The sequence below is a fragment of the Orbicella faveolata genome, unplaced genomic scaffold, assembly GCF_042242905.1.
Source record: "Orbicella faveolata isolate gen_17 unplaced genomic scaffold, um_ofav_v1 contig_48, whole genome shotgun sequence".
NCBI classification, from domain to species: Eukaryota; Metazoa; Cnidaria; class Anthozoa; order Scleractinia; family Merulinidae; genus Orbicella; species Orbicella faveolata.
In genome coordinates this window covers 15,836,688-15,861,897 of record NW_028301578.1, presented here as the reverse complement: position 1 = coordinate 15,861,897, position 25,210 = coordinate 15,836,688, and the positions used below count along the sequence as shown (strand labels likewise).

General features: G+C 40.2%; 1 protein-coding gene across 2 annotated transcripts in view; it reads left to right on the top strand.

Annotated features, from left to right (window-relative positions):
* Window positions 1-25,210, top strand: part of LOC110065591 (uncharacterized) — a 38,267-nt gene that overhangs the window by 4,009 nt on the left and 9,048 nt on the right. For both annotated transcript variants that reach the window (XM_020772736.2, XM_020772735.2), the window contains exons 8-46: window positions 1,663-1,803; window positions 2,310-2,406; window positions 2,511-2,570; window positions 2,804-2,832; window positions 3,226-3,380; window positions 3,768-3,841; window positions 4,578-4,635; window positions 4,793-4,965; window positions 5,589-5,705; window positions 5,917-6,029; window positions 6,255-6,306; window positions 6,384-6,562; window positions 6,701-6,776; window positions 6,900-7,019; window positions 7,571-7,654; window positions 7,728-7,881; window positions 8,372-8,424; window positions 8,682-8,786; window positions 9,096-9,202; window positions 9,478-9,586; window positions 9,803-9,928; window positions 10,230-10,382; window positions 10,839-11,000; window positions 11,172-11,268; window positions 11,921-13,996; window positions 14,914-15,121; window positions 15,197-15,245; window positions 15,393-15,472; window positions 15,567-15,690; window positions 16,154-16,292; window positions 16,685-17,232; window positions 17,488-17,974; window positions 18,294-19,262; window positions 20,158-20,372; window positions 20,557-20,918; window positions 21,425-21,503; window positions 21,856-21,972; window positions 22,105-22,184; window positions 24,729-24,949. In XM_020772736.2, coding sequence (XP_020628395.2) covers window positions 1,663-1,803; window positions 2,310-2,406; window positions 2,511-2,570; window positions 2,804-2,832; window positions 3,226-3,380; window positions 3,768-3,841; window positions 4,578-4,635; window positions 4,793-4,965; window positions 5,589-5,705; window positions 5,917-6,029; window positions 6,255-6,306; window positions 6,384-6,562; window positions 6,701-6,776; window positions 6,900-7,019; window positions 7,571-7,654; window positions 7,728-7,881; window positions 8,372-8,424; window positions 8,682-8,786; window positions 9,096-9,202; window positions 9,478-9,586; window positions 9,803-9,928; window positions 10,230-10,382; window positions 10,839-11,000; window positions 11,172-11,268; window positions 11,921-13,996; window positions 14,914-15,121; window positions 15,197-15,245; window positions 15,393-15,472; window positions 15,567-15,690; window positions 16,154-16,292; window positions 16,685-17,232; window positions 17,488-17,974; window positions 18,294-19,262; window positions 20,158-20,372; window positions 20,557-20,918; window positions 21,425-21,503; window positions 21,856-21,972; window positions 22,105-22,184; window positions 24,729-24,949 — 8,348 coding nt within the window. The remainder of the gene's footprint in view (window positions 1-1,662; window positions 1,804-2,309; window positions 2,407-2,510; window positions 2,571-2,803; window positions 2,833-3,225; window positions 3,381-3,767; window positions 3,842-4,577; window positions 4,636-4,792; window positions 4,966-5,588; window positions 5,706-5,916; window positions 6,030-6,254; window positions 6,307-6,383; window positions 6,563-6,700; window positions 6,777-6,899; window positions 7,020-7,570; window positions 7,655-7,727; window positions 7,882-8,371; window positions 8,425-8,681; window positions 8,787-9,095; window positions 9,203-9,477; window positions 9,587-9,802; window positions 9,929-10,229; window positions 10,383-10,838; window positions 11,001-11,171; window positions 11,269-11,920; window positions 13,997-14,913; window positions 15,122-15,196; window positions 15,246-15,392; window positions 15,473-15,566; window positions 15,691-16,153; window positions 16,293-16,684; window positions 17,233-17,487; window positions 17,975-18,293; window positions 19,263-20,157; window positions 20,373-20,556; window positions 20,919-21,424; window positions 21,504-21,855; window positions 21,973-22,104; window positions 22,185-24,728; window positions 24,950-25,210) is intronic.

The window sequence follows — 25,210 nt, the reverse complement described above, 5'->3', positions numbered from 1 at the left end:
GAATGGGTACCAGAACGTGAATGGAACGGGTACAGAACGGGTACAGAATGGATACAGAATGGATACAGAACGGATACTGAACGGAAATGGAACGGATACGGAACCGTTACGAATCACAAAAATGGAAAAAAGTGTTCTCCAGAATGCAAACTGTAAGAGAACGCGTTCTTCAGAACACATGGTAGTACATAAGTTACACTATCAGAGTGCTTACCAGGGATTTGGAAACGATGTAACTTTAAATACACGTTTGTTCAATTTTTGTCCAGCCGGTGATCTTGAGAAAATGACATAACGAATCATCTTATGTCTTTTTTTATTTCTTTTTACACGCACTAAGCAAGCATCTTCCCTGTATCTTCTTGTCCATTTTGTGTTCATCATGGCCATTTTGTTATTGTCAACAAGCTCAACTTATGTCCACATAAGGAAATGGATGGACGAGTCAAGTTAGACTGGGATTGAAAGGTTTCCTCATGAAGAGAAACAAAACAAAACGTCGATGTCTTGGTCGACCTTTATTACGGTGTTGTTGGCCAACTTTGCGGAAGGATCAGTGAGGATAACGTTCAGTCTTTACTAAAAATTCGCCTTTGAAAATACCGTCAGTAAAAGTATCACAACGTGCTCGCTTTGGCTTTTTGTCAGTACTTTGAACTGCTGGCGTCCTTCAGCCAAGTTTCTGCCGCATTCGCTGAACAGTTTTCGCCAATACCTCAATGTTAAATCTTTACTAAAAGTATTTGTTGCATTTTTTCATCAATGGCGTTAAAAGTGCTTGACAAGCTGGTTTACTTCTTCCTTTCCTTGGGCAATCACACAGATTGCCGGTCGCTTTGTATAGTTTCGGAAAAAGGAATTACCCAGAAAAAGACTTACTATAAACTGGCCTTGAAGTTACAATACCATCTTCCCATATTTTTCGAGTAACTGGACTCATTGTTTCACGAAAATTTAAGTTTCCTGTCCATATTCTTGCATAAAGGCAACATTTTAAACTCATTTTATGAAATGCAAATGAGTGTCGCTAATCTTGTAAACGAGTTCTCAGAAACCTCATTCCTCTCAACGAGTTCCAAGAATACTTACTGATGGAACGCCAACAGAACGGGAACAGAACAGCACAGAACGGATACAGAACGGGAACGGAACGGATACAGAACAGGAACGGGAACGCATGTGGAACGGAAACAGAGCACGTTCGGTCAAGCGTTCCCTGTTAGGTTTCTTCTGATCAGTACTGTATGTTGAACTTTGGACTTGTGACCAGGGTTAAAAAACGAAAAAAAAAAAAAAAAAAAGAGAACACTTCGTAGAAAATTGTGCTCAAAATAAGCAGGTTATAATCCTAATATGGGAAATAAGGTTTATACAATCACAGACCGACAGAGTACCAGCTGTCCCGTCCTTGTGTTTTGTAACTAATAGGCCATGTGAATTTGAGGTTAACTTACCTTAGAGCCCTTAGACTAGCATATTTTACATGTAGAGCCTAGCACATTGTGATTGTAGTGTATGTAAACTGATCAAAATGCAAATTGAATGACCAGGCTTCAACTATACTGTACAACATACTTACATATACTGGTAGCTGCTGACAAAATAATTATTATTGCTGACAATGATGAGAAAAAATGTAACATTTTTGGCTTTTTCCTCCAGGCTCGAAGTTAAATCAGTCTGTGAAAGGACATTCCAGAACACAGGATTGTACTACTTTCACCTTGAAAACTATGATGCTGACTGGGCTGATGATGACGTAACTAGCTCTTTCTGTTTGGTGAAGGTTACACAAACAGACAGGTACATTTGTCAAATTTGTAGACTGCATAATTACAGCTTCTCTGTGGATTAGATACTCAATATTATGTAGTCAAATGCTGTCACTTAAGGCAGCTACTCAATTATATACAATTGGCCATCAACATGTAAAATGTCAAAATCTGGTATAAATATCAAAGTCTTGTCATATCAACAGTCTAGTATTAGAGGTGATGATCTAGGCTAAAAAGCAGGTACATAGTTATTTTTTTCTGCCACAAGGCAGTCAGTCATTCATGCCAAGTTCAAATTGAACCTCAGTATATGTGTAACAAAGGGCCAGGAGACTGCCAACATATGTTTGATATAACAAGGTTCTTGTGACGTTCTTGTCCTTAATTTATATTCCACCACTACTGGGGCGAAGAATATTGTTAGTCAAACCATAGAGGTTCTTTAAACTGAAGTTCCACCGTATAATGTGATAAGATCTGCAGAGGTATTATGACTAAGTTGGGATCAATATTTATCATATTGTTAAATTTAAGGGAGTTCCTAGTTCATCCATCTGAGGAAGGTCTGCATCCCAATTTGATCTCAGCTAGAGTCCAAGATAGAATCTGGCTTGAGTGTTCGTCAAGCAGGGTAAGGGTTTTTAATATTATGTAACAAAAATAAAATAAACTATCGATCAAACCAACAGATAAAGAACAAAAACAAACACCAACTTTTGAATACTCTCTCCTTAGATTCATGGCAGCAAAATTGTGGATGCATATATTTATAAAGATTCCCTGGCCAGCCCTTTGGTAAGAGTGTTAGTTTCTAGTAAGAAATATTGCAGTTTCAATTATATAAATTCTGTAATGGCTTTGTACCATTGAATATTGAATTGTTTTATAATTTTATGGTATGAAGTTTCATATTATCTATATTGTAATATATAACTATGATATTGGAAAGTATTAATTGAAAATAATTTTTAATTCAATTATTAATAAAATTATTTGAATATTAATAATTTTCTTTATTGTACGTTTAGGTTACAGCAAAACTGTCTGGCTCATCAAGGTATATGCAGTTTGTGTAATTACCTTGAACTTGTTTCATTTGCAATCTGGTGTACCAGGGTTTTCTTCAGATGGGTTCTTTTAGACCTTGTTTATTGAGAGACTCCATACAAAAGGACTTTAATTTAATTAATTACACACAATGAACCATGAAACAATCCCTTTTATTATACAATCCCCCCCCCCCCCTTACACGTACATTGTATGTTAGTGTATGATTGAATTAAGATTACATGTATATACTGTCCCTTACAAAGTGATACTCCCAGGTTGTTGTTGTTGTTGTTGTTGTTGTTGTTGGTTTTTTTTTTTCAGATTTATAATAATTAAGCATTTTTTATTAATAAGCTTGCATCTTTTGTACCTGCACATCTCATTATTTTCCGTCTTGTAGAATTGCCGAGCTTGTGTGCCATCAGTTTACTGAGCAAGGCCTATATCACTATGTTTACAACATGGCTGACCTCTCCCAGTTACGTGGGTGTGTTGTGGTACAACCCAAACCAAGGGAGCATGTCATCAAGATAATGGATGGCCAATTTACACCTGGTAAGGAATAATACATGCAGCTCGGACTACGTACATGTAGCAGTAAAACTACTACCTACTCCAAACAAGCATAGATGTACGTATGTAGTGAAATTACAAAGCACAAAACTCATGCTGTGCATAGGATTTGTTCAGATTTCATATTTGGTAATTTGCTGATTCATGGAGATCATTGCTCCATGTAAGGTTCACCAAAAACGGAAACGTACTAAAAATTAATGTTGTTGTTGCTGTTGTTGTTCACAGAGCTTTATCTTTACCTTTATCAACAAGATAAGTGTTTATGAAAACGACATGTGAGCAATAATTTTCAAAGTATTAAAACACCTTGGACAGTTGAGCTCTATATCTGTTACTTATTAATTTGTTTTAATTGTTTTTTGTTAGCTCTCAGGACAGTTTTTGAAGGAGAGAGAGTTTGGTGGACTCAACAACATGAGCAATCATTTATCCTGAAAGAGGTAATTAGCTCAGGTTTAGAGCTCATGGAGGTCATGTGTTTTCTAAAGTTGACCACTGACCAAGCACTGGTTTTTGATTTGATTGTGGGCTCCTGTCAAGTTACCTTGTTAATGTTTTTCACTGCTTTGTTTTGTGTAGTTTGAGATAACTGAAACTCAAAACAGGGCCAAACAATATAAGCAGTAAACCTCACCACAAAGTTACAAAACTAAAATCAAATTTTCGTTTATTCTGGATTAGCTTAATTGAGCTTTGAGCAACCTGGCCCGGGAGCTCCTCTTTTAGGCTTGGCTAAATCTATATATTATTATCTGGATTACATGCATAGAGATTACTCTCAAGAATTTTGTCAGATTGCCCCAATATTCTCAGTATTATTTTAGGCATTTATACATTTAGATGAATGAGGGTGCATTGGTGATGCTCGGAGGGGACGTAGATGGAACTGTGGGGTAGTTTTTAATTACTTTTTGATTAAAATAAGATCAGTTGAAAATAAACAAGTACAATTGATGTTTTTAAAAATTGCTACTGTCAGGGTACAGTGGTTAATTTATCATACCATTCCTCTCTATCTATGAATTCTAGATTTGGTCCATACTTTCCTTCAAAAATTTTGGCTTTAGAGATCTCTCTTTTCCTTTGATTTCCAATAATAGTATGGATATTTTCTGAAACCACACATCGCAACTGCATTTTCTTTAACCATTAGCTGTTTGTTCTTGTTTAACTTAGCTGGGCTGCTGCACACCTGCTAAAGGTTTGGCTGTAAGACGGAAATCTTTCAGATCTGGTAAGTTTTTTTTTTTTTTTTTTAGCATTGTTATGATGATTCCCGTGGCTGAGAGGAATGCTACATGTAAATCTGTTGGATTGAGAATGTATCATAACTAAATCTTTTGATTGTCACTGTGGTAATTGCTTTTATTTTTCACCACTGAATGTTCTAGGTTGTGGATGTAAAAAAGTAATGGACCTGGAGAGCATTATGAGTCAGTTGGGAGTGGCAACTCACAAGTTTCATGAGATAGGAGAGTTTACTTACTGTCTGGTGCTTCAGGGTAGCAGAGATACAGTTTCCCAGTCTCAATGCTGTTCTGTTGTGGTGGAGAGAACTGCAAAGGTAACTTAAACAACAGTAATTTGGAAACATGTATTCTTTTCTATTCTTTGTTTTGTATCATTCGATGATTGTACCATCCCAAAACCTACAGGTAGCAACTGCCACTTAATTTGCTGCTCAGACATGTACATACTCTTGATCACAGACATCTGGTTTTTTTTTTCAGGCCGTTTCATGCACCATTGGTATCAGCAGGGGATTCAAAAGAACAGATCACATGATGACAAGCTACATGTACAACTTCATTTTTTGAATCTGATGCTGAAACCAACAGTGCATGAAACAGGCAGAAAAAAAGCTATTTCAGCAGATGGCTGGGATCAATAATATGATAGACATTTATGGACATTTTAGAGGCAATGTACATTTTGTTTTTAAAACTTTTCTTTGTTCACTGCAAGTGTTGCAGTGGCCTGTGCGCTGGAGCCTCTTCATTGAAAGAGTGTAAGAATGATAATCAAAATTAAAATATTCAGGATCCAGATATCTTCTCAATGAGTTTGTGAATCTACCACTGGATGTATAAATATTGACATGAAAAGCTCAGTGCTCCTTGAACAAGCTTAAAATTAGTGAAATTTTATAATCAAGAGTGTGCCACAAAGTTATTTTCCCTCCTGCAGCATCGTACAATCAAAGTTCATGACCAGGGCTTCACACCAAGAATCTTGAATGTACACCCTGGAGACTGGGTGTGGTGGCAATGGGAAGGTACACAGAAACGTCATAACATAGTGCAGGTGATTAGCCGTGACACACTTTAACTGTCTTAATTGTAATCCTTGGAGGCTGTCTCGAAAAGAAGCTGTCATACTTTTAATTTTTTTGAGTACTTGAAGGATACTTGTACTGAACTTGCCTAAGACTGATACTTGTACAGTTTTCCTGAGGTATTTGGTTTTGTAGCTGTAGGTAGAAATGACTATGCATTGTTTTTTCTTTTTGTATTAGGTTTCCCATCAGCACATACCAATCCCTGGTGGATTTTACAGTGGAAAGCCCACTTGTTCAGCAAGTGCCTTTACAAATGTGTTTACAGAGTTTGGTGTATTTTATTTTGCAAGGTATGGCGGTACATGTACCTTCATCGTCTAGGTGAACATAGATCTACAATCCTAGCATAGGTGGATTGACCAATAAAAAAACTGAGGCATTAGTTTTTTTTTTTGTCATAGCATGATAGCATTCATGGTAATTGGCTAAGTTCTATACATTTCTACTGTTAACACATTCAAAACGTTTATGTTACTTACTTTGTTTGTCACTGAAGATTCTTCTTTTTTCCTTAGCAATGGCCTTCCCAAGGTCTTTGGTGCTGTGGTTGTAACCCCAGAGTCTCAGGTGAGAGTGATTATTTATCGGTACATACTATATACAGAACAGTAGGTTAAACTGTCCATGTGGCATCATCAATTCAGGTCCACAAAATTCATGTGGCTGTCCACGGAATCCAGCTCGATCCACTGGTGATTTCAGCAAATGACTGTGTGTCTTGGGTGTGGCTAGATGATGAGTCCTTTAGTATACAAGAAATATTGGAGCCAGATGGTGATGTGGGGGATACTGTGGTGCATAACTCAGAAGATGCTTATAAGAGGTATGACGCATCTAACAAAGGAGCTTACATGTATATTAGCAGGATATTAAAGGATCTCAGTGTTTTGAATTTTTTTCGTAAAAAGATGTTGAAATTGTTTTGATAGTAATTGTATGCATGTATTGTTTTTGGTTTTAGATGTTATTCTCAAATACTTCCCAAGGCTGGAATGTACAATTTTTTATGCACAGCATACCATAAAGATAAAAGCGAGGTTTGGTCTTCATTGTGTAACACTTTTGCCAATCAGTTTTGCTTTATAATAGAATAGTCATTGATAATGGTGACGAGATCAACTCATATAAGCCCTTAGATTGACAATTCACTTTCTTTCCAGGTCCACAGCCAAGAAACTGATTCCTTCATCCACTCTGTACTGGTAGACCCAGTCTCCTACTCGTGCATGGTGGGAGTTACCGCTGACGGATTTAAGCCCTCCACTATTACAGTAGCGCAGGTTAGTTAGGCCATTATGTTCCTGGTGGAACAAAGAACGGTCTGTAGCGCAGGTTAGTTAGGCCATCATGTTCCTGGTGGAACAAAGAACGGTCTGTAGCGCAGGTTAGTTAGGCCATTATGTTCCTGGTGGAACAAAGAACGGTCTGTAGCGCAGGTTAGTTAGGCCATTGTGTTCCTGGTGGAACAAAGAACGGTCTGTAGCGCAGGTTAGTTAGGCCATTGTGTTCCTGGTGGAACAAAGAACGGTCTGTAGCGCAGGTTAGTTAGGCCATTATGTTCCTGGTGGAACAAAGAACGGTCTGTAGCGCAGGTTAGTTAGGCCGTTATGTTCCTGGTGGAACAAAGAAAGGTCTGTAGCGCAGGTTACTTAGGCCATTATGTTCCTGGTGGAACAAAGAACGGTCTGTAGCGCAGGTAGTAGAGAATAAAAGTGATAGTTTTAGTATTTTGATTCCCTTACTTAAAACTACATGAAAGACTTGCTTAGATCATCTTTGTGGGGAGTTGATCATGTGTTGTTGCTGTATTTCGTTTCCTTCCTTCCTTTAGTCTCAGAGCATTCTGTGGTCGTGGGAAAACCAAGGTGACGAAGAACATAACATCCTTCATGTAAGACCGCCCCAAGATCAACAGGTAATACTTAGTTCTAAACCTACTTTTGATTCAATTCTTATTCAACCAATAACACGTCATTACTTTCTTTCAGCCACTTGCTCGTGTTCGAGGTCTTTCTGCATTTGATAGTGGTCCCACGACAACCCGTAGCACATTTTTTCACACGTTTGATGTTCCTGGGAGATATTTCATCACATCACAAGGAACAGACGCACAGCTGTGTGTAGTTGATGTCATAGAAAATGGTAATTAAAGAGTCCTAATTGGGTTTGACTATAATTGCAGAGTATAAATAAATAACATTGTTATGTACACTCGTACCTTGTTAGAAAATATGACAAGTCTTTTCCATGTAGACAGCCAAGAGTATCACATTTCGGCAGTCAAGGATCAGGGCTACATGTTGATGTACTGGTTGTGACTGGTGGGTGTGTTAAGGATCAGGGTTACATTTACATATACTCGTTTTTACTGGTGGGCGTTTTTAAAACACGAAATGGCAAAATGGCACTACGGATAAGAGTCAATGTGAGATACGAGTGTCTGTAAGGGTTAGTAATTACTGAGAGGTAACCAATGTTGAGTCAGTTATAATTAGGTTAACCAGAGCACTATTTAGGCTAGATGTAGTGGCATTTCCTGTTTTAAACACGCCCGTGACTAATGCATGTCTTGAGGCTTCTTTTTAAAGCTGAATAAACTTCGTTACATGTTTTGTTTGTTTCTTGCTTTTAGCTGCGTATGTCTCACCTCCGAAAATATCTGTTGCTGAAGGAAACGGAGGTCATGTGAGTATTTGCACGTCTTCTGTGCACAGTATGCCTAAGTTCGAGTGTAAAAGGTAAAAAAATAAATCTGAGACGACAATGATTGGCGTTTGGCTACTTAGAACGTTAAAATAAACATAATATAATTTGAGTATAACGGGTAATTCTTAAGTACCTCACTAATTTAAATTAGTAACTTAGTTTAGCAAAGGCTTTTGATGGAAAGAAATTCAGGCTGGCTACCTCTGAGTACTTTTTCTTGTGTTTCTTTCCCAAAGGTCGAATGCGGCTATAGAGTGTTCTTAGAATGTGCAACAGTGGATGCTGAGATATTTTACACAACTGACGGATCTTATCCTGCTGACTGCAATGCGGAGCTTTTGGTAAGTACAAGGTAACTAGTCACTTAACCTTAAATACTGGTCAACATGTTTGTTGTTAACTTTCGTTGGTATTAAGACTACATATAAATATTAGCATATGAGTAACTTGCTGTGTCGTTGTGTCTCTGTTTGGACAGAATCAATTTGCCTTGTAAAGAAATTTTCCCAGTGGAAGTTCTAAAAGTAAACGTGCATGTTATGCCAAATTGAGAGTGCTGAGTGCTCTTGATGTTAAGATTCAGAAAACTTGATACTATATATGTACTCTATAATTGCTGAGGGAATTTTCATTGTGATGTCTTTCCAAAGCATTACAAGAAGAAGACAGGAATTGTCCTGACTAAAGCAGGATTCACTGTTATCAGAGCTATTGCCAAGAAAAACGGCTGGGTAACAAGCCCGGTTTACACTTCCAAGTAAGTACTATAAATGGCTGATCAACATCATTTCTCCTTACGTATTAATCAGACGGACGGGGGGGGGGGGGGAGGGGGCATCTGACAAGAATAGAGAAGTTCATTTTCATTGTCCGTTTAACACACCACCCCCACCCCCCCTCCCCACCCCCATCCCCAAGAGAAGAAGCAGGAGAGCTTGTCGCTGGTTAGTGAAGAAAACTTGTGAAGAGTGGCATTTCAGGATGTAGTACTGTCGTAAGGCATAGATTGTAATAAGATTGCTCATTTTTCAGACGGTTTTGGGTCGCTGAGGGCGACAAGTTTGGTCAAGAGGTATCAGACGATGAGGAAGACGAGGAATACTTGGAAACTGGGTCTGAAGAAGTTGATCTGAAAGAAGAGGTAAAATTTGAAGTTGTAAGCAATGTATGTGCAGGTGATCGTGGTCTCTATTGTGTGTGTGGTATAAACGGGGGGGGGGGGGGGGGGAGGGGGCATCTGACAACTCTGGCCAGAAAACGAATCTAAGGAATGCTCTCAGGAAGTAACAGTACTTATCTTGATGGTGGAAAGAGCTTGTGACAACTTTTAGAGTGCTTGTTTCATTCAATTGAACAGATTTTCAAGTGGCACTGGTTGAGTTGCAGACCAAACATCACCATGGAGCTTGTGTGTGACAACACGTACAATATTGATGTAACTCTTGGTAACGCCGCTGATTTGACATGGATCAAAGGTTTTCAGGTACAATGATCTCTCTTCCGTGAATTGTGTATCCTGGTAATACACCCAGGAGATTAAGGAATATTCTTGCCCTGAGCCAGTCATTTAATGTTGAAAACTCAAGATGAGTGCTGCCAAGGGTGCTGCCCTCGCAGTCGTCTATAGCTTGTTAGTAGCTAATCAGCTTTATTCTAGTGGAATCCCGCGAACCTGATTGTTTACTCGTGGACATCTCAGGCTCGTTGTGTGATTGTTAATTAGTACTTTGTAGAAGAAGGTTTTTTTTTACTTAGCTGTTTTGTATTTCTTGGCTTATTTGCAGCTTTTCATGAACGGCACTCCGTATGGAGGGTGGTTTAGCCCGCATTGCCGAAGCCTGGTTGTCAGCGGTTTGATTGGTGGAAAGGTCTATCACGTGGTGCTTGTTGTGTTCGCTACCCATGATTCTTTCGAACCCCAGCTCTCTAACGAAGTGGTATGTACATGTGTTCTTAACAGTTGATTTGAAACTACTGTAGTTCACAGTATCTTATTTCTTGAGGTGGAAAATATAAGGGGCGACCTACTCCTTTATTGAGGCTCTTTATGACTGGCGAAACGAAACAGTAGATGAAGTATACAAACAAAATTCCCTAGGCCTAGAACAAAAGATATGCCGATTGACAAGAAACGACTGAAAATTATACTGTAGAGGTTTTGAAGATGTACAGATCAACTGGTGGTGCTTTTTTCTGTGATGATGTCTAGAAATCCTCTTTCAAGCTCGCTACAGCTAGGCGATATTAAAACGGTGTTGAGCTTCTATAAATATTTGGTTGTCTTTTTTTCGCAAAGGAAAAAATATAAAATGATTTGGAGTTAACACATCAGGATGTGCTGTAAGTATTGCAGGCTTTGTAAAGATCGTGCTGATTGCCTTGTTGATCTGCAGGTAATCTCTTGCCCTTTACAAGCTTCATCCGGGGGCCCACTCGTATCTTTGGAGGCCGCTCCCTCACCCCTGTCCCTTGTGATTGTATGGCCAGCCTACGGTTATCCCGCTGAAGTCACTGCTTATTCTGTGTTTATTAATGGGCAGCCCTTTGGAGAACAGGTAAAAAAAATACGGTTATTAATAGTGTGAAAAGCGAGTGTTTTTATGTGTAGAATGAATGTATACCAGATGATGTTTGACCGTTCTTTTTTAAGCCTGTACACTGTTATACTGGTCAGTTTTCGACAGAACGTTGGCTTGGCCTTTTCTGATTACTTGTCTCGCTGACAGATCATACCGCAAGCTGACAGTGATTACTGCAGAGTGCTGTTTGAGAGCAATCTACAACACGACGTTTATACACTGTGTTTGGCCTCTCATTTATCAGGTAACTGCGTATGTTTTATATCATCCTTGAATGTGGTGACACAACACTCAAGAATCGTAAGTCAGTCATGCAGTGCCTCTGGAACGTTGCTAACGGCCTGCTTTAATATGCAATATCAATGCTTTCCCTTTTGACGTATCCTTTAAAATTTCTTAAAGTTGTTTTACAGCACACAATTTTGACTGTTCCTGAATGTTCCGCTGAGTCACTAGTCATTGTTGATGTGCGTCAGATATTAAGTACACAATTTTAATTGAATGATGATGTTCTTTATTCTCGTCACCTGTCTGCCTGACGATGTATCAATATTGTAAGGAGACGTTGCATTCTAATCTATGAACTTACGCGTTAAGGAAAAAGGATATTGGAGTAATTTATCGTGACGTAAATTTTAAGACGTTTTGTTTCCATGGTAGTCAGTATCTTCTTGAGAGCAATTCAGTTATTATGCTACTGTTTTGTTCACATTAAATATTCAGAAAACCAAAAAAAAAAAAAAAAAAGCAATCCCAGAATTATTTACGTGCAATGTGTCTTTATTTTCACTGGAGTTTTCTCGCAAACATGTCTCGCCGAAAAAGAAATCTCTCCTCCGCCATTTCTTGATGTTCAATGTTTTAAAGTTTGTGTGACTCATTGTTTTTCGCTTCAGAATCAGATGTTCTGCTGTATTCCAATGAGGTTGAATTCACACTGCCAGTTCCAGAGGAAATTCTTAGTGCCCTACATAAACCCAAAGGTGACGAGGACTCCACAGGAGGCCATGACCTTGAAGATAGTGATGTACCTGCAAGAGAGCTGCTGTTAATTGCCGAGAGAGTAATCCCGCAATCAAGTGTTACTGAGCAGTCAGGAATCGAAAAGCTTTCGTTAAAATCAGTGGCCAGCAAACTGCAGACAATTCCAGAAGACCAGCAATTAGATATAATGGTCGCTGAAGCTGATGCAGAAAATATGGAGAACGTTCCTAGTACAGAAAATGGTGATACAGACGCTGAGCCACCAGAGCAGCAGTCTGGTTTGCAAGAACAAACAGATGCAACTGTTGTAGATGAGCATATTCCTGTTGTTGAGAATGAAGTGGATCTCCAAGATACATCACATGATGCTACACTGCTGCAGGATGATGCTAATAGCGAGCTTGTATTTGAACTGGACGCAACCATTTTTAGAGATCGTGGTGAAAATATTCCTGTGAAAGAGGCAAATCTTGGACCATTAAAAAAAGAGACGGAAGCAGAAGAAATGGAGACTCAACTGCTTGGTAGAGATGCTGGTGAGGAAGGCTTGGGTGAACACTCTGATTTAGATAAAGAGATTCTGGATAATGAGCGAAACGATGACGGCAGTTTGGATCAGCAAGAAAATCAAGGGAATGGATCGAGCAAGGAAGTGCCAGACAAGAACGGGGTCACTTATCAAACAACAAATGAAAATGATGAAACAGAAGTTGAATCAAAGTTGGACAATGAAGCAGAAACGTTTAGGACGGAGAGGATTTCAGAGCAAAATGACTCTGATTTCTGGGATCATGGTGAAAAACAACACGAAGAGGGAATAACAAAGGAGGCAACTGTCACTCCAGCCGAATATACTGACGGAAATGGTCACGCACCAAGTCACGCATCATGTGACAATGATGCCGAATACCAGGAAAGCAAGCACTCTTCAAATTTTCAAGAACACCAGGACATTAAAACGCATGACACTGACACAAGAAAAGAACATGATGAACAAGAACATGGTTATTCTGAAGGTCTTGAGCAAGCTACTGACACTGATAATAGTCACGAGAACCAACCAAGAGGCAATGATGTAGGTTTGGACACAAATGACGATGGACTGAATAGTGAACTGATTAGTAAAAGAAATGCAAAAGAAAATAATTCTCCTGACAAAAACAACAGTGATTCAGACGTACAAGAGGCTTCAAACCCAGGGAATAATGGTGGGGTTGATGATGATACATGTGCGGTAAATGCGGGGATCAGTGAAACATGGCAAAAGGAAACCGAAGAAAATGCCAAGCTCAATGTAAGAGCAACAGATGCAGAAGAACCTAAAGAATGCAGAGAATACAAAGAAGAATGCTACAACAAAGGTGATGATTCTGAATTGAAGGTGGAGAAAGTGAATCAGTTACACGAGGAAGTTGAAAGAGAATTAGAAAGCGATCAGCCGCTCGAAAAGATCCTTACAGGAGCTGACGAACTGCTACAAGAGCCACCCAGCAATATTTCAATGGTGGAAAACCAAGGCATTTCACTGCCTAAAGAAGAAGACGAAGACGAGGATCGAAACGTCAAAAGGTTCAGAGAGAACAGCACAATTGATGAGAATGTCAATGGCGGTGAGAACCAATCAATGGCCAAACAGGAGCTAAAATCTGAACATTTCACGTCTGATCAAGTACGTAGCGCTGATGATGTTACCAATGAGCCAAAACCAACTGCTAAAGGAGACAAACAGACGTGCAATGAAGTGTCGAAAGATACTTGGTCAGCGTCAAGCAACCTTGGATCAGTGAAGAATGAAGACGATGATAACAAAGATGAAATGGAAACAACAGATATGCCTACTTTTGAAGAAGCAGCCTTCGATGGTGGTGTTTGGTCGTCACGTAGTAACATAGAGGACAATGACAGTTTACAACAAGTTGACAAGGAACGTGAAATCTCTTATAGCAAGAGAAAAGATGAAATACCTTGTGGAGGAGACAGTTTGCAAGGTGAGATTTGGTGTTTCTGGTGTCGTTTTGTATCTGGGAAAGACTGATATGTTCTGTCAACGACAAAAATCTTTCTACTGAACTGTACTTTAGCTTACGAGTGTTGATTCTTTGCGAGGCATAGTGATTCTCATCTACCGCGCACAATTTCCTGTTATCGAAGTTCTTTAACGCTGCCTTGGCTTGTGCATTCCTGTTAACCACAACGTCTAACACGCCTTCTTTCGAACTCCAATTTGATAGCAAACTGTTTTTACGTGGCCACTGAAGCATCACAACAGCTACTTTTTAAGCTAATGCCCCATTCCAGTTTTGCATCAATTCGCTGTTCTTTCTTCTCTTTCAGTTTATTCCATGTCTTTTAGCGGCATCGTAACACTTTCATTCCTGCTATATAAGATGGCCTTTGTGGACGTTAAATGGTGCTTTCTTCTATCTATCGTTTTTTCATGGTTAATGGCCTGTTTATGACCTGTAACTTAAATACATGTTCCAGTTAACTGATGATGTCTTTCTTGAGTTAGAAAAGGTTACCACCCTCTGGTTTGGTTTGTTGATTTCCGCGAGTCTATCAATCTTTCCTGTCTCCTTCCTTCTGTATCGTGCTGTCTCCTTCTGTAACTGGGTATGTTGTTAAGCATTGAAATCTTCCACTCTGATTATCACCTTGATCTACAGCTTTTCTTTGGGCAAAATGTTGCACGGTTTTCATTTCCCGTTACGTTTATTTTATAGAATCTTTTGTGAACGTATTGCTGTTTCTACCAGTAGAGTATAATTATTGTTATAAAGGTCCACATCAGCCTGGTGCTGCCTACAACTCGACCTTTTTGAAATAAAGTATGCAATGAACGTTTAAAATCCCATCCTAGGCTTCAGGACACTCATTGTTTATTTTGGTTGTATCTGTCATTTAGGACTAGGCACCAGTCCTGAGGACCTCCCGCAGGATGGATCTGAACAACTACCCAGACCCCTGTTAGTAATCAAAGGGACCACGCCCACTACCGTAACTCTGGAATGGGAGTGGTCACTGCTGCACGAGCAAATCGCTGGCGCTGACGTTCTGTATTCAGTGTTGATAGTCGGTAGCAAGTTTCACAGCAACATTAATAGCAGTCTGTGGTAAGTTTTCATCATGAGTGCTATTAATATAATGTCAGGAGTATCAGCCTGGACTTTCAATATTTGTTCTTTTAGTTTCAGCTTTGAGGAAAGTCCAGCTAAGACGATGTGGCCAAAACAAAATGTAAGTAATCTTAAAATGCTCTACAAAAGCGTCTCACGCATAGTGTGTGATCTTGGCCCTCTTGGGAGAACTTGCGGACCATAAGCTCCCTTGCTTTTTCTCGTGATAACAAGCTTACTAACAAGTTTTTTAATTGTTATTTTCAAGACAACTTTGAAGCAACACTCATGGCGCACCACCAACACTGTTATAGAGATAACCGGCTTGAAGCCTCGCTGTAGTTACAGGTTAGGTTTGTGCTGCGTTATTTATCCAATGGAAGTTAAAGTAGAACGCAAGCGGCCATTTGACATTGCCATCTTTTGTCTTTTGTTTGTTTAGACTAGCAGTTCTTGGTCAGTTGATGCCTTGTGCTAATGACTGCCTGTCGAGTGTTATTTCCTTCACGATGCCTGGGCCACCAAAACCGCCATTAATCCATGTCACAGACCTCAAGGATAGAGAGGTATAGTCTCATTGAAATTTCAAGAACTTACTTCAGCCTGTAAAATGTGTTTTCTCATTTGGATTGAATAATAATACGCAGTTCTGACCAACCATTATGCAAGTCTCTAATTGATATTTTCTTCGTAGTAGGATCGCTAAATGATTTTAGCGTTTGGTTGTTTCAAGCGAACACGTTGTCGACGCTAAGATGCTATAAGAATAAAAAGTTCAATTAACTGCTCATCTGTTTTGCACGTGGGTTATATCTTTTAGTAGCCGTCTTCTGCAAAACAGTTTTATAGAAATGTCACGATTGCTTTGAGTTGTGAGCAAATTGTGTCCTATTACTGATAAACAAGTTGATGACCGCGACTAGAAAATACAATCTTTTGAACAGCGTGAAAAATTATTGCTGCGTGTTTTTAATCTAATATCCTGTGAGAGTTAATCGCCTCCATTTATGTTGTTTCTTGGTATTTCAGGTTACCTTGACTTGGAAACCGCCCGCCTCGTTTGGTGAGGCGACTATAGTGGGATATCGACTACTGAATGACAGAAAGGCATTTCGGGATGATTTAGACTGCGAGACCCTTAGCCTGAGTTTAAATGCTTTGGAGGAAGGTTTGTTGCAAAAAACTGTGCTCTAGTATTTTATCGTAGATAAGAGAAATAATACAGAATTATGCATGTAGCATCTGCTCAGTAGCGCTGAGCTGAAGCGATGAGTTATATTTTGAGCCTGCATGTTGTTACGATGAGGTGCCTGGTCGAGTTAAATGTTTAGAATTTTCTATTTCTTGTTTTGTTAGGTCGTCGTTTGTCTATTTTCCAAAAACCAGGTTTTCTCGTGGGATTACTATCACGGATTTTCCCAAAAGAAAAGCATAGAACAAAACTGACTAAGAGGAAAAATTAGTTGTTTCATGTTCTCACAAGCTGCAATATTTTAAACTAGTAGAAGCTGGATAAAATTGTTATCAATGTAAGTCAAACACGCCTTTTTTGTTCAACAGGAAAACATTACAGCTTCAGTTTGTTAGCTCTTACTGGACACAGTGTGGGTGACAGCAAACCATCCAATACCGTCGTTGTATACTGTCCGATCCCTCCCACATCACCACAAATCTACCTCAGAGAATCTACAACAGCGGGATCTATATCAATCGCCTGGAAACATGAGGAGCCAGCGAGCGCTGATAACACTACACCGCATGCGTACTACAGCTACAATGTATTCGTGGACGACACGCTCTATGGGGAATGCCTGCTGGCCGGTTTGACTGACATATTCGAGGATGAGCACACTTACACTGTTCCAAACTGCGCGTTTGGCCGGAAGTACAGAGTGTGCGTTAAATCATATTTGAATCCTCGAGAGACTGACAGTGGCGTTGATAGTACGGTGTATGTGTGTGGTTGCTATGGCACCAGCTCAAACGTTTTAGACCTGTACTGTGCAGGGCCGCCGTCTCCGCCCAATATTCGAATTTCTGGGATTGACCAATCAGGGGTCACTTTGTCTTGGAACAGGTCACGTGAATTCGGTGGAGTCACCTTGGCGGTATGTTATGGAGCGCAAATAACTTCATTCCAATGAATGCTCACAAATTTATGTCGTTTTGTGGCCGACGGAGACTGGTCACCATTCGTGCGTATTGGCGTCATCTCTTTTTGACTTTTAATCGCGCGCCCGCGTAAGTGCCCGCCAGAGTCAACTTCTATTATTATTGGCCAATTTAGTAACAATCTCTTACTTGTCAGATTCATTTCTTTGTTATCGTAGTGCTGAATTATTGTTGTCTGTTTTCGTTCTAAGGGTTACATTCTTCACGTAAACGGCAAATGGTCAGGAGAACTGCTCTCCCCGGAACAGCAGGAAACAAAGCTGACAGGTTTTAATCCAGGAGATGTTATTCGCGTTCAGTTGGCTGCTGTGACTGGTGACCTTGGTGTTCCAATATCAGATGTTGTTAACCAGGAGGGCAATAAATCGCGTTGTTTCCCTCCTTCATACGAGCCACCCGACAGTGGAGTGGAAAGCAGCTCAAGCTTTCTGTCCAAGCGGTCAACCGATTCAACCAAGCAGTTTTCCCGTTCAGTAGGGCCGCCGTTAGTGATCCAGTTTTCCAACTTTGTGAAGAAAGTTTCTTCTTTTGAAGTGATTAACGTAGGTTGTCGGTCTGCTCTGATCACATGGTCCTTAGATGATACCGCTGATCGCTGTATTGAGCCGGAAATTCTTAGTCTATCATGTTGGAAAGCAACAGAACAGCGAGGGTCTGCTGTTAAACACATTGTCAGAGGTAAAGACTGGGTTAATTAGAATCTGTCACTGATCTGCTAAACAACAAACCATTGATTATAATAGTTCAACTTGCAACCAACCATTGATTAAAATAGTTCAAATTGCAGATCTCCGCCGGCCAAACATTTTGCGATAACGCATGAGTAGTGATCTGCATGTGAAGCATCTGCTGTTCACGTGTATCTGACCAATAAGAGTCACCATTAGTAAATGCTAGTTTTATGTCCATGTTGAAGAAATGTAGCTAGACGTTATACCGCATTATATATCAGGCATGTCTTCTCATTGATTAAACAATGCTGTTTGTCTTTCAACAGAGAAACCTTTCAGAATTAAAGACCTTGCACCCGGGATTGAGTACTGTGTGGTACTAGAATGCTTCGCATCACACGTCAATGACGACAAGTCCAGTGAACAGCCAATCAACCGCACTCAATCCCAGTCCACGTCATTCAAGACAGGCCTTGCACCAGGCCCCCCGAGAAACATTTATGTTGTTTCTGCCACAGAGCAAAGCATCAAGCTAGCATGGGAGCCTCCTGAAGAACATGGTGTACCTGCCATCATGATTCAACTTAATACTAGAAAAAAAGATGAAAACGTCACTGACGAAGGTACAGATGTTCAAGTATCGCCTGGCACAAGCGTTTTCAATTTTGATTGTTTAGCTTCGAGGACGGAATACATATTCACTCTAAAGGTTTTAACGGAAGAAGAATTGTTAGAAATGAGCGAGGTGATAGCTGGTTCTATTGCGCGTTTCTCTGCGTGGACAAACGGTGTTGAGCCTGCAGACAAATTGAACTTAGAATCGCGTACGCCGACTTCACTTGTCATTACATGGCAGCCCGCGGTGGCTTATGGTATGTCAACTGTTCAACACTATGTCGTGCATTATGTTCAAAGCAAACAGTTACGTAAGCGGTCACGTGGTAGAGTGGGGCCGGTAAAGGAGGCTGGGAAGGAACTGATTGTTGAACCGGAGCGATGTTATGCAGAGCTGTGTGGATTGGAACCTGGTATTGTATACAGAATCATTTTGCAAACTGTTGAAGGGCTGACAGACTACTCGTATGACGAGGATTTTGAGAGCGAGGACAGCGACACGAATTCAACAATCAGCAGTGTTCCAAGTGAAAAACCGCCTGAAGTCCGACAAATGCACCTCTCAGGACCCCTGTTAGTTTGTACTGCTGTACCGCCTGAGCCACCAGTTCTGCTGGTCAGAGGATTCACCGCTACGCAGATTGAACTGTCATGGAATCGACCGCTGGTTCTTGAGCCCGGTAAGAAAGTTTGATTGTTGAACAGTTTTGTAGTCTTGAGTAGAGATATATTACAGAGAATTATGGTACAACGACCTCATTAAGTTTTATTAATGATGTTAAAAAATAGTAGACACCACTATGTGCCTCAGAGGAATAGTATAGATGGTCTAATGATTGAGCTGATAAACAGTTGCCTTACTATATTTGTGTTAACTTGAATTAGAATTAGTTTATTCAGCCAGGTTATTGATTACTGTAAGCTTCCCAAAAGTGTTCAGCTTCAGTTGCTAATTTCACCCAATAAACATTAGTCACCCGCTTATGAAGCCTAATTGTCAGATATTCAGTGTACCGTAAATCCTCGAATTAACGCCCGGGGCGCTTATTTCAAATTTAGGAGAAGATCTGGGGGCGCTTATTCGAGGGGGCGCTTAATCGATGGGGGGGCGGGGGGGGGGGGGGGGGGGGGCTTTTTTAATTTTTCCCAAATCGTAGCCTGACATGATCATTTTTTAATACATCATATGCGTGTAAATAACAACATAGGCTGTTTATGGACATAAAAAGCTGATTCTTAAGTTTAAATCGCCGCATCGTTAGTACTTGACGTGTTCAACGTGTTCACTTAACGTGTACTCAAACTGAAACAATGTACAAATCTAATACTACACGACGAAAACTATACATCCTTCGTTGGCTCAGTACTCGTCCACAAAATGGGCGAAGGTGAGGGGGGCGCTTATTCGCGGGGAGGCGCTTATTTCAGATTTTGGCCGATAGGAGGGGCGCTTATTCGAAGGGGGCGCTAATTCGAGGATTTACGGTACTCGTCATCGCCCCAATTATAGCAGAATGGCGTGACACAGGTGTAGCGTTACTATGTAAATAACTCAAGTGTTTATGTGTGACGCAGTCGTGGTTTCGCTGAGCACTGTTGGTGAAGACCCCGCGCGTGGCCGCATTCGTCATTTGAAAGGTTTTCGCGTGGAGGTGAATGGACGTGTGTACGCAAGATTGGCTGCCAGCAAAACTGACATCACGCTAAAGAAATGCAAGTCTGGTATGAAATACACTTGCGTAGTTGTAGTAATGACCTGTCCAGAGAAATCAGACGGCCATCAAAGAAAGGTAAGAACAACTGCAGGTTTGATATTTTCCCTGGCTCTGTAAGAGTCGATTGTTTTCTTCATTTCTAATTAAGTTAGTTCTTTTCATGCTATTTTTTTTTTTTTGTTCTTGTCTTGTAAATCTGTAGAATAAAATTGGTTAGGGTTAAGGTTAGTTTTCGTTATTTCATGTATTTTCTTCTCAGAGCGAAACTTTGGATGCGTTTGTGAGCGACACGGACACCGATGAAGACAGCAACCCGCTGTCAGACTGTTTTGAAGAGTCGGCCTCAGATCCCGTCGAAGTGACCTTACCGCGTCAGGACTGGGGTGTATCTTTGAGCGTGAATTACTGTGAAAACAAACCCGCAGGCTCGTTGGGGGACAGCCCGTGTAGTGAGAGTGGCGAGGAGGAGGGTGGATTGGAAGTTCGGTGGAAGATGACTGAACTGGCGGATGATGTGAGTGGATACAGACTGGTTTGGTACAACAGCAAACAGCAGGACAGGAGCGAAGTGTTTTTATCTGGCGATGCAAGTGGGTACGAAATATGGTCTGTGTCATTCAGGTAAATATCGACTAAAGGTCAATCATCGTTCAGTATAACATACTAATGAAGGGATGCCAGACAGCTACACACAGGCGTCGACACATCCTCCTAATTGCAACACAGCTTATGGGGACATGCACTAAAATAAAATAAAAGAAATACTGTAACCTACTATTATTACAGTCAATTCAAGAAGATGTTATAAAAAATCATACAATTAAACCTTTTATGTACAATTACTAAATGTTCTTTTTACCGTTCCCACTCTGCCCCCCCCCCCCCCCTCCCCCCAATCTATTTAGTTCATATTCCACTCCCTTCCCACCCGTACCTCCCCATATAACTTTGAAAAGTTCTACGGAAGTTATAATGGCTGCATGTATCTGGAAAGCGGCGTTCATTTACTGCCTTATAGACTCATTCCACATTCTTCATAATTGATTTCTTTGTCTTACCTAAATCGTACAGTTAAGTAAGTATAAACCTACCGAGTAAATGCTGATTTGTTCTTACTTGCCTATCAGTGCTTTGTACACTTTTTATCTGGAAATACTTGACATGAGAGAAGAAGCTGTAACAGTGTTTGGACCAGTCCATTGCCAGGTAATGTGCCAATCAATCCTCTTTATCCGCACCCCATCTTTATGATATCCTTTTTCTAAGAAACGCGCTTAGAGATAGTTGTTAGATCTACGCTTAGCTTGAGTATAATAAAACTTTCTAAAAGCAGCACATCTATGAAAGCACTATTAAATACCCTATAAGAAGGTACGTGCTAAAAGATACTTTGATAATCAAAGTAGACGAGTGATTTTCCTTTTCTCGTATTGTTTACTAGGTTTCTGTCGAGTTATTATTAAAACGCGTGGAACTTTGTGTGAGCTAGAAATAATGTAAAAACATGAGTAGCAGTCCTTCATTATACTTTCTTAAATTTATATCCAATCCTTGTTAGACCCCAGGCCCTCCGTCTTCTCCGTGGATCTGGTGCCGAACTATGTCTTCATATCAGATCACTATTGAGTGGAATGAGCCTGTTACATACGGGAATGTCACCATCCGGGGTTACCAGGTGAGTTTGCTTAACGTTGTCTTGTCTGTTACTTGGGCCATCACGCAATCTCTCTCTAGCGTTGTTTGACGCTTTGACGAACGGCAAGAAGGGGATCATACTTAGCTTAAAATGATTTTTTTTTTCTTGTAGGTTTATCTCAATGAACGTCGTTTAGAGAAAATAATAGACCGCAGACAAAGAAGAGTCAACATTCACTGCCAATCATCCAGGTAGGATCCATAAGTCCACAACAAGGAATGTGGTAAAATTCTAGAAGAGTTTAAACGGCAGAAATTATATGAAAAAAAAGAATTTCACGTTGCCGAGATTCTTATGCAAACCCTCAATTAATATCAAGGCAAGTACGGGAATGTTTTAGTCGAGCTGGATTTATCGATTATTGGACCCTACTCCAGGGAGTAACAGAGCTGGTGGCCAATAATTGAAAACAACCAGTAACAATGGGTATTAGAATTCTCTATTGCTGGTATTTTCTTCAACTACATACATACATACATACATACATGATTTATTTGATAAAGCAGGTTACAGATCAATTGGCAAGACATTAAGTCCTATTGGACCAGGTAGATCATCCAGAGGTCTTTTTCATACGTTACGTCATGCAACAGTATCGTATTAACCAATTTTACTTGCCGTGCTGGGTGAATACGGATTAAAAGTCTTTCCGTTTATAGCTCGTTTTCGCTTCCGCGCGCAAACTGCACAGAGTGAAAGAATTGTTTTATTTACGACACAATTGTCTTGCTCGCGCAGACACAATGAAGATAAATGAAGTGAGCTTTGATTCCAGTGTTACAAATTCCACACAACGAAACCTCCTTAAAGCAAGTGCAAATCCATTACGCGAAAATGAGTTGATGCGTGGATGTTTGACTTTTGCGAAACGAACAAAAAACACACGCGTGCGGTGAGTTGTTTCGATATTTAAATAACAAAAGCACGTTGAGTTCATTGAAACAAAGAAAGAAACAATAGGCGGAGAGTTCATTGTTTAGTTTACCGCCTCATCATGAGGTAATGAGTATTGTCGCGCATTCATAGCAACCAATGAAAACAGCTCGTTCGGAGCATCGATGAATATTAGTAAGCGTCATGACATACCTATACACTTTTTCGAACTGTAAGTAAATGTCCCGAGAACAATAGGCATTCTACGCCATGTAGGATCTCGCTTGAGCTTCGCTCAACCTGTTGTGTTAAACCTCGGGCGAATATTCTTCCAATACGGACCTTGCGCTAGGTAAAAACACATGCTTATCAAACGCGTGTCGATGGAATACATGTGACCGATTTCATCTTACAATATTGTGTTATGCTGTGGAGCAGAAAGGTGCGAGAATAAAAAAACAAATCATCAATGTAACAACATGTTCTAGAACTGAAGAAAATTCTGCTTCGCATGTGACAGTATTTACATCACGTTTTAAACCTTGGATTATATCATCTGGAATTGCGATATTGAAAGTCGGCTTTTTAAATTAACTTTTGGTCTTTCTTTGATCTTTAACACTATTATTTCTCACCTCGGGGGGCTTCAATTCAAAAGAAGCAGAATTGTCTTTTGTCGTTGCTTTGACAACAAGTCGAAGTGTTTATGGTGTTGTTTTGTGTTAATTTCGTCTCTTGAGAATATGATGATAGTCCGCATTTGATTACTCGAACAAGATCTTCGGCTTCCAAAGCGACCTTCGCTGATGTATTTCTGGTTTATGGACGGTTTTTCACGTATAAGGCTTTTCTCATCCTCTGCATTCCTTCCTTTGTAACGGTTAGTCAGTAAGCGTTTGTCATCAAGTGGAGTCGCTATATTTTTGTTGTATGATTTTGTTCGTCTGTGTACATTTCTGTTTTAAATTTCCATTTTGGCTTTACTAAACATACGTATTTTAGTCTACCTGTTACCAACTTAACACTGTCGGTCGGTCCACATATTCGGCTTCTTGTGTCTGTCATTTCTGCATGTTAAGTTTGTTTGAACATTTAAGAGGTTACCTTATCAGTTATGTTAGCAAACATTTTGAGAATACGAGTCAGGCCGTCCTGTTGACCGGAACTCTTTAATCACCAGCTCTGTTGAAACACCTGTTTTGTGCTTTGTGTTTTGTGTTTCCGTGTTGTTTTGATGTGATCTCCTATCGTTCAGTGTATGATAAATCGCTTTTTGCGATCCTGATTAAGCCGCTGTTGTTTGCAGAACCCGGACCAAACCATTTGTAGTTAATCTCAGTTTTCGATATCCTTTTCTGTTAATTCATTTTACATCATGGCGTAGTGCGCGGTCTTTCTTGCAGTTTATAACACTCGCTGATTACTGAGTACTGATTACTGGAGGCAGCGTGGCCGAGTGGTCAGCGCGTCGGACTCGCAGTCCAGCGGTCCCGGGTTCGAGTCCCGCTTTGGAGTTATTTCACGGTGATCCCGAATTCAAATCCTCGGCCACGCTCGTAAATAGCTAACTGGTTTGCCTCCAGCCAGTTGGGATCCTTAACAATGTTACGTTGAATTTGTTTCAGTTATTTGCTCGGCCCCGCTTGCCTTTGTGCTATAAAGTCTGCCAAGGGTCAATAAAGGTTATTATTATCATTGTTGTTGTTGTTGTTGTTGTTGTTGTTGTTATTATTATTATTATTATTTTATTATTATTATTTTTTTTTTTTTTTTTTTTACCGTGATTACTGTTTTGTAGTTCGATAGGTAGGGAGACTTAAGCAATTATCAGATCCTAATGTTCTTGACTTCTTTGTTTCCAGTGTGTACCGAATATACGTTGTGGCGCTGGGTTCAGATCCCCAGCATGGCGATTCCCCCCCGTCTAATTTACTGACGTTGTGCACACCAGTGGTCCAAGACAGCACCATGGGACGAAGACCGTCCGGGGGGATCATACGACCTCCTTTTGATGTCACCGTGAATGTGCTATCAACTTCAAATACCAGCATCTCAATTGAATGGACCCATCCGGCAGAAATAGGTAAGGAAAGAGAGAAAAAAACCTAAGTGAAAATTCGGCACTTGTTGTCAAACACTTAGAGCTTGCACAAACGCCAACATGTATTTTTCTGAGCCGGCGTCAGTGAAGCCTCGGTTAATGTGAGTTCAAGATGCTATACAGGCACAGGTTACCCAACAGTTCTAAACAGTGACAGCCGACGAGCGTCGAATGTACATTTGGGACTGTCACGTCATTTCAGTATCATAACCCTTGACTGTCACATTGGTTGTGATAGTGTCC